The sequence below is a fragment of the Bombina bombina genome, chromosome 1 (assembly GCF_027579735.1).
Source record: "Bombina bombina isolate aBomBom1 chromosome 1, aBomBom1.pri, whole genome shotgun sequence".
Lineage (NCBI taxonomy): Eukaryota > Metazoa > Chordata > Amphibia > Anura > Bombinatoridae > Bombina > Bombina bombina.
The window spans coordinates 31,546,048-31,558,527 of NC_069499.1; the positions used below are offsets into that span (position 1 = coordinate 31,546,048).

Here is a 12,480-nt window from a genome sequence, read left to right on the forward strand (position 1 = left end):
ATCTCATGAGATCACAGTAAAAGAGTTCATGACCTCAGCACTGCTGATGCTGATTGGCTGCTGTTCATTTCTTCATTTTTTTTTTTTTATTTTTTTTACCTGCAGCTGGGAGCATCGGAGTATAACTTTTTACACAGAACTTACTCTGCTCAGCTGAGGAAATTGTGAGGTAAAATATCTTCCTTTTTTACGTAGAGATGCTCAGGTGATATTTTCCTGTCAGCTTTTTACAGTTATACTGCATCAGTTTCAAGTGATTTAGCATATGAGTATTATGTCCCTTTAAGGCTTCGTTCTTAAAAGCCCAAGAGGAAGCCACTGTTCTAGTGGTAAGAGCCGTTATCCTTTCAGGAGGCTGTTGTCCCTCTGTCTCATAAGCTAAGCGGATGACACTCCTCAACCAGAAAGATAGAGAAGTCGTAGTAGCCTTCTGCCCCTTACACTTCCCCGCATAGATGACAAACAAAGAGGAAGATTGTCTGAATTCCCTAGTAGCCTGAAGAAAGAACTTCAAGGCACGAACCACATCTAGATTGTGGAGCAAACGTTCCTTTGCTGAAGAAGGATTAAGACACAAGGAAGGAACAACAATTTCTTAATTAATGTTACAATTCGACACCACCTTAGGAAGGAACCCTAGTTTAGTGCATAAAACCACCTTATTAGCATGAAAAAAACAGATAAGGGGGATCACATTGCAAAGCAGAAATATCAGAAACACTGCGCGCAGAACAAAAATAGAACATTGCAAGATAATTTAATGTCAACAGTATGCATACTTTCAAACTGAGCCTACTGCAAAACACTAAGAACAAGATTGAGGCTCCAAGGCGGAGTCCCAGATCTATACACGGGTCTGATCCTAGCCAGAGCCTTAAAGGACTGCACACCCGGAAGCTCAGCCAACCGTTTGTGCAGTAACACTGACAGGGCCGATATCTGTCCCTTCAGGGAAATAGCAGATAGGCCCTTCTCCAGAATAATAAAAACTACAGTTAAACACTAAAAAACTCTAAGCCATCTCCGTGGAGATGTTGCCTGTACAACGGCAAAGAGAATGACTGGGGTAGGCGGAGCCTAGGAGGGATCATGTGACCAGCTTTGCTGGGCTCTTTGCCATTTCCTGTTGGGGAAGAGAATATCCCACAAGTAAGGATGACGCCGTGGACCGGACACACCTATGTTGGAGAAAAACATTACATAAAAATCATAAAATACAAAATTATACAATTAGCAGATTTTTCACTGAAATCTATTGTGACAAATTTGTTCCTTTAAAAACAAACAATTAAACTTTCTTCTAAGAAAACCTTTGATATGCGTAGATATTTAAAATAAATTACTAAGCTTATAACTTTATGCAAGTGTTTTCAATATACTTCTGCTTTAAGAAAATGGCTTCTGTGTTTTCTTACTGGACTGATAAGTAAAGGACGGTCTAACGTTACCACCTTTAATTAACCAAAAAAATGTATTATTTTTAAAGAAAAAGCTGTATAGTCTCTTTTAGCAAATGGTAATTTTGTTGCAATGCCCCTTATTTTGACATATGTAACTTTGCGTGTTATTTTAGAAATGGAAAGTCTCTCCAAATGTAACGATTACACAAAAGTCTCTCCTAATGCATATTTCTCCTTGACAATAAACGTTAGTAGTGGCCAACTACTGAATGCTTAAGTTGCCTTTTAGGACTTGCCTTAGGGAGGTGTATTAAAAGATCTTTATATGATTAGTACCTTTGGTAGACTTTGTAGTAATCCTGCCATGCAGGTAGTCTTACCCTTCCTTCGAGTAATCTTCCCTCAGGAGAATTATTCTTCCTGCTCTTTAGTACCGAGTGTACGCAGGGGAACAAGTGTCTTTACTTTTTGATTTCAGGTGTTTGTTTTTCACGGCAATCCTTTTCTTTCAGGAAAAAACCTTTAGCTGCTATGATTTTTTTCCACAGCGTCAAACCACCTTGTATTGCTCCAAACACAGCTTCAACCGGTTTCACCCTAATTGCGGGCTTTCTCAAAGCGCCCCCGAAAACCATTCTCTGTTTTATTTACATTTTCTCTGTCCAGGAGGAGGACAGTATTTCGGGAGGCAAAAAAGCGTTTTAAGTCCAGCGCTTTATACACTATAAACCCTTTATTTCCAAATACATCATTACATCATATTGAGAATACAACAGCTGCCGAGTGCTGACATTTGCTAAACTACGATAGTTTCATTTGGACTTTTTAAGAATGACTGGTTCTGCAATTCAGTGGCACAAATACTATAGTCGAACAGTGCAGGAAGAAACGGCGAGAAGAGAAAGGGTAAAATGACTTGGCTTTATTATTGAAATGCCCTTGTTATTAACAGGTAAAATGCAGAACAAGCTGTGACGTTACTGTTACTAACTAAAGCTTATGACACTGCAACAGTTTCATGGCTTCTCTGTGATGTTTCCCAGCCATCTCTGGCAGTCAAACAGTTAACCATAATGGCCAGCGACATAATTGCAGTGACATCTGTCAGAAAAATACTTCAGAGGCCTTGTGCTGTCATTTTTGCAATAGTAGCACCAGGCAATGTGACCCAGATCCCTGTTCACCCTACACCCAATTTGCTCTCATGGAATTTAGTGGTTTGATAATGGGGCATTATCTGTAAAATAGTTTTGTGCCATTAAAGGGGCAGACTAATGCAAAATGAAATGTTCTAATTCATTACTGACACTACCTGTGTGTTAAACTCTTTAATGGGGTAAAACACATAGATAAATACACTATATGGCCAGAAGTATGTGGACATGTGACCATCACGCCTATATGGCACTGATGATGGATGAGGAGGTCTTGATTGAGACGTCCCTATTCATTTCAAAAGAGTTCAGTGGGGTTGAGGTCAGGGTTCTGAGCAGGCCACTTGAGTTCCTCCTCATCACACAATGTTTTCATGGACCTCGCTTTATACACAGGGCAGAGTCATGCTGGAACATAAAAGGGCCTTCCCCAAACTGTTACCACAATTTGGAAGCACCGAATTGTCTAAAATGTCTCTGTATCCTGTAGCATTAAGATGAACCTTTATTGGAATTAAGGGACCTAGCAAAATCATGAGAAACAGCCCCAGACCATTAACCCTACTCCACCAAACAAACTTTATAGTAGGTACTATGCATTCCGGTAGGTAGTGTTCTCCTGGTATCCGCCACACCCATATTCATCTATCAAGGCTGCCAGATAGTGAAGCGTGATTCATCACTGCAGAGGGCACAGAGACCAGTGACTGTGTGTTTTACACCACTGCAGCCGACGCTTCCCATTGAGCATGTTGATGTGAGGCTTGTGCACTGCTGCTCGGCCATGGAATCCCTAAGATGCTCCTGACACACAGTTCTTGTGCTGCTTCCAGAGGCAGTTTGGAACTCTGTAGTGAGTGGCGCAACAGAGAATTGGCGATTTTTATGCGCCACATGCTTCAGCACTCGGTGACCATGCTCTCTGAGTTTGCATGGTCTACCACTTCATGGCTGGGCTTTTGCTACTAGATGCTTACACTTCACATTAATAGCACTACCGTTGACTGGGGCAGATATAAATTTCATGAATGGACTTCCTGTGATAGTTCCATGTTTAAAGTCACTGAGCTCTTAAAAACGACAGACTGTACTGTCAATATTTGTCTATGAAGATTTCATGGTTATGTGCTGGACTTTACGCATCTGTTGGCAATGGAAGTGGATGAAACACAAACTAAAATATTTGTAGGGGTATCCACATACGTTTGCCCATATAATACACCTGCTTGTGAACTGTGAGCATAGAAACATAGATTTTGATGACGGATAAGAACCATAGCTCCAAGTCTGACCAATATTTCCTAAAAATATAAACGTATCTAGAACGTAACATAGCCTTACGCTTATCCCAAGCATTTCTGAATTTCCCCACAGTGTTTGTCATCACCACCTTTTGTGGAAGCTTAGTCCATGAATCAATCACCCTTTCTGTAAAGAAGTTCTTCCACAAATTACTCCTGAATCTACTACCCTTTAGCTTGAGATCCTGACCCCTTGTTTTTTATTTTTTTGAAAAATACTCACAGCCTCAGCTTTACTAAGCTCCTACTGGCCTTACTCGCTGCAATACTACACTAGATTTTAAATAATCTGAAATAAATAGAAAGCACTGAAGCTTAGGAGCAGAACATGGCTGATGGTTAGCGGGTCATCTACATGCAGTTCCTGATTTTCTCTTTAGCGGTATCCTGATCAGAAGCTGAAAGTGGGACATTACTTGTGCGCCAAACCCTGCCTGTGAATTACCATCTAATGGACCTGACTGTGAATTACTGTCTAACGTATACAACTTCAATGGAAGATGTCTACAGAACAGATGGACTGATGAAACTGGAATAAGGTATTTTTCAAATAGTTTAACAAATATTAAGTCTAGAAAATAGAACCCGTAAACCCAACAAGAAACTTATGTAACCAGTAAACTAGAGAAGTGCACAAGTGGGAGAAATAAAACAAAGACAGCTAACAGTGATGGCGCACACTACATGTGAAGATGCAGTTTCCCCAGCTTCTAATGTAAAGATTGTGGCTTTAGCCTTCATGGTGTAGCTGACAAACAAGGTGGAGAATTCATTTCCATTTGTCTTCTGCAATCTCTTGCCTGCTACAGCTGCAGTACATTCCTCTTAGGAGTTAACATGTCAGAAATACTAGGTGATTTAGAACCTTACACCTTGTAGAATCGCAACAGCATCTTGCTGGAGCCATGACGGATAGGCAACTTCATCGTTCAAAATGGCTTCAAACAGGTCATCCTCGTTTTCTGCTTCAAAGGGGGCGTGGCCACACAGCATCTCGTAAAGAAGCACTCCCATCGCCCACCAGTCTACAAGAGGTCCATACTGCATCTCCTGCAATATCTATGGAAGAAACAGACACGTGTTTATGCATCGGGTATAGAATTTTACTATAGGGACTGCACAAACCATCACATGGTGATGGTATCCCTGACTGGACATTTACTAGAACCTTGTGCTACTAGAACGTGCACTTCTAAGCTTTAAACAGGAAGTTTGCATGTTTGGGCATGTTTAATATGTACATCACTAATTAGTTCTATTGTTTACCAGGATATGCCCCAATCACGCCCTATTAGTGCCATATGGTAACAAATGAAAAACTCTCCTAAAGATGTCATAAAGGGACCCAGAACTAAAACAAGAAAATGGTCGTATGTGTTACAGCATTTTCTTATTGCGCCATTGCTGAAAATAATAACATAGCGGTTAAACACCAGCAATGCACCAATCACCAGGTGGTGTTCAGCTCAGAATCTGCAGTGTATTGTTGTTCTGGAGCCAACTGTAAAAGGGACAGCAACGTCAATATGAAACTTTCATGATACAAATAGAATATGCAATTTAACAAAGAACATTTATGCTTACCAGATAAATTCCTTTACTACCTGGCAGGGAGAGTCCACGACTTCATTCCTTACTGTTGAGAAATACAACACCTGGCCACCTGGCAAAGACACCCCAGACAAAGGCTCAAATATCCCTCACACTTCCCCAGTCATTCTGCCGAGGGGACAAGGAAAAGTAGGAGAAACATCAGTGTATAAAAGGGGCCAGAAGAAATAATATAAAAAAGGAAGCCGACCCTTAAAAAAATAAATTACGGGCGGGGTAGTGGACTCTCTCTGCCAGGAAGGAAAGGAATTTATCTGGTAAGCATAAAACAGAATTTATGTTTACCTGATAAATTACTTTCTCCAACGGTGTGTCCGGTCCACGGCGTCATCCTTACTTGTGGGATATTCTCTTCCCCAACAGGAAATGGCAAAGAGCCCAGCAAAGCTGGTCACATGATCCCTCCTAGGCTCCGCCTTCCCCAGTCATTCGACCGACGTAAAGGAGGAATATTTGCATAGGAGAAATCATATGATACCGTGGTGACTGTAGTTAAAGAAAATAAATTATCAGACCTGATTAAAAAACCAGGGCGGGCCGTGGACCGGACACACCGTTGGAGAAAGTAATTTATCAGGTAAACATAAATTCTGTTTTCTCCAACATCGGTGTGTCCGGTCCACGGCGTCATCCTTACTTGTGGGAACCAATACCAAAGCTTTAGGACACGGATGAAGGGAGGGAGCAAATCAGGTCACCTAAATGGAAGGCACCACGGCTTGCAAAACCTTTCTCCCAAAAATAGCCTCAGAAGAAGCAAAAGTATCAAACTTGTAAAATTTGGTAAAAGTGTGCAGTGAAGACCAAGTCGCTGCCTTACATATCTGATCAACAGAAGCCTCGTTCTTGAAGGCCCATGTGGAAGCCACAGCCCTAGTGGAATGAGCTGTGATTCTTTCAGGAGGCTGCCGTCCGGCAGTCTCATAAGCCAATCTGATGATGCTTTTAATCCAAAAAGAGAGAGAGGTAGAAGTTGCTTTTTGACCTCTCCTTTTACCAGAATAAACAACAAACAAGGAAGATGTTTGTCTAAAATCCTTTGTAGCATCTAAATAGAATTTTAGAGCGCGAACAACATCCAAATTGTGCAACAAACGTTCCTTCTTTGAAACTGGATTCGGACACAAAGAAGGCACGACTATCTCCTGGTTAATGTTTTTGTTAGAAACAACTTTCGGAAGAAAACCAGGTTTAGTACGTAAAACCACCTTATCTGCATGGAACATCAGATAAGGAGGAGAACACTGCAGAGCAGATAATTCTGAAACTCTTCTAGCAGAAGAAATTGCAACCAAAAACAAAACTTTCCAAGATAATAACTTAATATCAACGGAATGTAAGGGTTCAAACGGAACCCCCTGAAGAACTGAAAGAACTAAATTGAGACTCCAAGGAGGAGTCAAAGGTTTGTAAACAGGCTTGATTCTAACCAGAGCCTGAACAAAGGCTTGAACATCTGGCACAGCTGCCAGCTTTTTGTGAAGTAACACAGACAAGGCAGAAATCTGTCCCTTCAAGGAACTTGCAGATAATCCTTTCTCCAATCCTTCTTGAAGAAAGGATAGAATCTTAGGAATTTTTACCTTGTCCCAAGGGAATCCTTTAGATTCACACCAACAGATATATTTTTTCCATATTTTGTGGTAAATTTTTCTAGTTACAGGCTTTCTGGCCTGAACAAGAGTATCAATAACAGAATCTGAGAACCCTCGCTTTGATAAGATCAAGCGTTCAATCTCCAAGCAGTCAGTTGGAGTGAAACCAGATTCGGATGTTCGAACGGACCCTGAACAAGAAGGTCTCGTCTCAAAGGTAGCTTCCATGGTGGAGCCGATGACATATTCACCAGGTCTGCATACCAAGTCCTGCGTGGCCACGCAGGAGCTATCAAGATCACCGATGCCCTCTCCTGATTGATCCTGGCTACCAGCCTGGGGATGAGAGGAAACGGCGGGAATACATAAGCTAGTTTGAAGGTCCAAGGTGCTACTAGTGCATCTACTAGAGTCGCCTTGGGATCCCTGGATCTGGACCCGTAGCAAGGAACCTTGAAGTTCTGACGAGAGGCCATCAGATCCATGTCTGGAATGCCCCACAGTTGAGTAATGTGGGCAAAGATTTCCGGATGGAGTTCCCACTCCCCCGGATGTAATGTCTGACGACTCAGAAAATCCGCTTCCCAATTTTCCACTCCTGGGATGTGGATTGCAGACAAGTGGCAGGAGTGAGTCTCCGCCCATTGAATGATTTTGGTCACTTCTTCCATCGCCAGGGAACTCCTTGTTCCCCCCTGATGGTTGATGTACGCAACAGTCGTCATGTTGTCTGATTGAAACCGTATGAACTTGGCCTTTGCTAGCTGAGGCCAAGCCTTGAGAGCATTGAGTATCGCTCTCAGTTCCAGAATATTTATCGGTAGAAGAGATTCTTCCCGAGACCAAAGACCCTGAGCTTTCAGGGGTCCCCAGACCGCGCCCCAGCCCATCAGACTGGCGTCGGTCGTGACAATGACCCACTCTGGTCTGCGGAAGCTCATCCCCTGTGACAGATTGTCCAGGGACAGCCACCAACGGAGTGAATCTCTGGTCCTCTGATTTACTTGTATCGTCGGAGACAAGTCTGTATAGTCCCCATTCCACCGACTGAGCATGCACAGTTGTAATGGTCTTAGATGAATGCGCGCAAAAGGAACTATGTCCATTGCCGCTACCATCAAACCTATTACTTCCATGCACTGCGCTATGGAAGGAAGAGGAACGGAATGAAGTATTTGACAAGAGTTTAGAAGTTTTGTTTTTCTGGCCTCTGTCAGAAAAATCCTCATTTCTAAGGAGTCTATTATTGTTCCCAAGAAGGGAACCCTCGTTGACGGAGATAGAGAACTCTTTTCTACGTTCACTTTCCATCCGTGAGATCTGAGAAAGGCCAGGACAATGTCCGTGTGAGCCTTTGCTAGAGGAAGGGACGACGCTTGAATCAGAATGTCGTCCAAGTAAGGTACTACTGCAATGCCCCTTGGTCTTAGCACTGCTAGAAGGGACCCTAGTACCTTTGTGAAAATCCTTGGAGCAGTGGCTAATCCGAACGGAAGTGCCACGAACTGGTAATGCTTGTCCAGGAATGCGAACCTTAGGAACCGATGATGTTCCCTGTGGATAGGAATATGTAGATACGCATCCTTTAAATCCACCGTGGTCATGAATTGACCTTCCTGGATGGAAGGAAGAATTGTTCGAATGGTTTCCATTTTGAACGATGGAACCTTGAGAAACTTGTTTAGGATCTTGAGATCTAAGATTGGTCTGAACGTTCCCTCTTTTTTGGGAACTACGAACAGATTGGAGTAGAACCCCAAACCTCTTTCTGTTGTAGGTACCGGGAAAATTACTCCTAGAGAGGAGAGATCCCGTACGCAACCTTACCTCTTTTCTGGTCTTGTCGAAAGACTGGAGAGTAGCAATCTGCCTCTGGGCGGTTGAGAATTGAATCCTATCCTGTATCCTTGAGATACAACCTCCAGGACCCAAGGATCCTCTACATCCTGGAACCAAGCATCTGAAAACCCCCAGAAAAAGATCGAATCGTGGGCCGCCCCTTCATGCCAATTTGTTCTCGGCGGGCTTCTTAGGACTTATTCCAGGAGTGAGCGGGCTTCCAAGTACTCTTGGGTTGCTCGGACTAGAAAGAGGACTGCTGTCGTTGCGATTTGTCAGCACAAAAAGAACGAAAATTAGACAGTTGCCGTCCCATAGGCCTATTCTTCTTATCCTGCGATAGCAAGGCACCTTTATCTCCAGTAACCGTAGAGATAAAGGAGTCCAGCCCTGGACCGAATAAAAAATTTAGGGAAGAGAAAGGAGTCTGGATTTAGAAGTCATATCTGCAGACCAAGATTTCAACCAGAGAGCCCGGCAGGCTAGAACCACAAAGCCAGCAGCCTTTGCATTTATTAGAATAATCTGCATATTTGCACCACAGATGAAGGAGTTAGCAATTCTCAGTGCCTTCATTCTCTCTTGAATATCCTCAAGGGGAGTCTCCACCTCAATGAGCTCCGACAGAGTGCTGCACCAGTAGGTAGCTGCTCCAGAAACCGTGGCTACAGCTGTCGCCAGTTGAAAAAACAAAACAAAAAACCTTTATGTTAAAACGTCTTCCTCAGAAAAGTTTCCATTTTTTTATGCATAGTTCCTACTCTTCCTACTCCCATTCGTTACTAATAATGTTCGCCATCTTAACTGGCACAGGAAAAGTCAGAGGAACCTTCCTATCTTCATAAACACTTTCTAATTTAGGGATCTTAGGCTTCTCAGGGAGTGTAACCTCTGGAACCTCTAGAGTAGACAGAGCTTCCTTTAATAAAAAACGCAGATGCTCAATTTTAAATCTAACGGAGGGTTCCTCCGCTGTAGGAGGTTTAGTAACTGAAGTCTCCGACTCAGAAAGTTCACCCTCTGAAGCTACAGGGGTTAACTCATCCTCAGATAGCTGGGATATAGTAGCTAAATCCGACAAATATTTAGATGACTCTATGTCAGGAGAACTATGTTTAACCTTTCTCTTGCATTTGTTAGAGCGAGGTAAGGCACTCAGGGCCGCAAACACTGCAATTGTAACTGCGCGGTAAAGTCCGCTGGAAAAAAGCCCCCTCCAGATGGAGGATTAGTTGAGCCGCGGGGACCTGCATGTGGAGCGGGTAATGTAGAGAGGGTAGTCATTTCTCAGGACCCAGATTCTTGAGAAGTAGATGGCTTAGAAGGGCTAATAGCGCTATGAGTATTAGCAGGTTTGTCTCCCTTCTTATGTTCTTATGACTTTAGAACAGTGTTTAGGCAAATGAAACAAAATTGAGCAGGAGGGCAAACCACAGCCTCCTCACAATATAGACAGGAATTATTAATCAGTACAGAAGGAGCGGAACCTTCTAATGTAGTATCAGAGTCCTCCATAGCTTTGTATATAACCACAGAAGGACAATCAAAAAGAAATGCTTTTATTTAAAAAAACATCACCTTAATACTCCCAATGGCTGCGGCATTTACCACCTTCTAGACCCAGACAGCGAACAGTGAAAACGCTCTCCTCAGGAGTGATGTCTGCAGCAGGAGCTTAGGAAATGAAAGAGACCGCACCCGGTCACGCGGTACGTAAGACAGGACTTCCCCTGCTATGAAAAAGGGTGCCAAGCTATTATGAGCTGCACAACACTTCAAAAAATGTTTGTTCCAAGCCAAAATCACACAGCCTATGAGCCTAAAAAAACTCTCACATGAAGCAGATGTAAATCCCCAAACTGTACAAATAATCTCCCTGAAGGAGATATTAACCCTTGAGCCTATTGAGGTATCAAGGAGCCACACTGCTACCCTGCATAGCGTTTTAAAATGTATATATAAAAAACGGTCTTACCTTCCAGGATCCATGCTCTGGAACAGGCACAGCCTCTCAAGTGTAACAGTCTTGCAGCAGCGCTTCCGACATGGACTTGAGTGTGTAGCAGCAAGCAGTGAAACTCATCAACACTGATTACTCAGGAGCTGTTAGCGACAGTCTGGATGGGTTCGCAGAAAAACTTTCCCTGCATCTCCAGACTCTAACTTTCATCAATACTCTCATGATTACTTAAAACTCCAGTCCTTTCTCGAAGGGAACATACCCATTACAGGACTATCCAAATCTTCTGACACTTCTCTGTCACCTCCTATAGTGATGAAAGGCAAAGAATGACTGCAGGATAGGGGAAGTGGGGGGGATATTTAAGCCTTAGGCTGGGGTGTCTTTGCCTCCTCCTGGTGGCCACGTGTTGTATTTCCCAACAGTAAGGAATAAAGTTGTGGACTCTCCCTGCCTTATGGAAGGAAAACAAAAACAGAATTTATGTTTAACTGATAAATTTCTTTCTCCTACGGTGTGTCCGGTCCACGGCTTCATCCTTACTTGTGGGATATTCTCTTCCCCTACAGGAAATGGCAAAGAGAGCACACAGCAAGAGCTGTCCATATAGCCCCCCCTCTGGCTCCGCCCCCAGTCATTCGACCGACGGTTAGGAGAAAAATGAGAAACTATAGGGTGCCGTGGTGACTGTAGTGTATGGAATAAAATTTTTAAACCTGACTAAAAGCCAGGGCGGGCCGTGGACCGGACACACCGTAGGAGAAAGAAATTTATCAGGTAAACATAAATTCTGTTTTCTCCTACATTGGTGTGTCCGGTCCACGGCTTCATCCTTACTTGTGGGAACCAATACCAAAGCTTTAGGACACGGATGAAGGGAGGGAACAAGTCAGGTTACCTAAACGGAAGGCACCACGGCTTGCAAAACCTTTCTCCCAAAAACAGCCTCCGAAGAAGCATAAGTATCGAATTTGTAAAATTTGGCAAAAGTATGCAGAGAAGACCAAGTCGCTGCCTTACAGATCTGATCAACAGAAGCCTCGTTCTTGAAGGCCCATGTGGAAGCCACAGCTCTAGTAGAGTGAGCTGTAATTCGTTCAGGAGGCTGCCGTCTGGCAGTCTCATAAGCCAATCGGATGATACTTTTCAGCCAAAAAGAGAGGTAGCAGTAGCTTTCTGCCCTCTTCTCTTACCATAATAAACAACAAACAAGGATGATGTCTGTCTGAAATCCTTTGTTGCTTCTAAATAGAATTTTAAAGCACGGACCACATCTAGGTTGTGTAACAAACGTTCCTTCTTCGAAACTGGATTCGGACACAGAGAAGGAACAACTATTTCCTGGTTAATATTCCTGTTGGAAACCACCTTTGGAAGAAAACCAGGCTTGGTACGTAAAACTACCTTATCTGTATGGAATACCAGATAAGGAGAAGTACACTGCAAAGCAGATAATTCAGAAACTCTTCTAGCAGAAGAAATAGCAACCAAAAACAGAACTTTCCAAGATAGTAACTTAATATCTATGGAATGTAAGGGTTCAAATGGAAACCCCTGAAGAACTGAAAGAACTAAATTTAGACTCCAAGGAGGAGTCATAGGTCTATAGACAGGCTTGAT

The 12,480-nt window shown here is 43.0% G+C and overlaps 1 protein-coding gene across 1 annotated transcript in view; it reads right to left on the reverse strand.

The window, feature by feature from the left end:
• Positions 1 to 12,480, reverse strand: part of PRKCH (protein kinase C eta) — a 476,631-nt gene that overhangs the window by 33,161 nt on the left and 430,990 nt on the right. Inside the window, exon 12 of the mRNA XM_053697294.1 lies at positions 4,726 to 4,914. Within this exon, the coding sequence (XP_053553269.1) occupies positions 4,726 to 4,914 (189 nt within the window). The remainder of the gene's footprint in view (positions 1 to 4,725; positions 4,915 to 12,480) is intronic.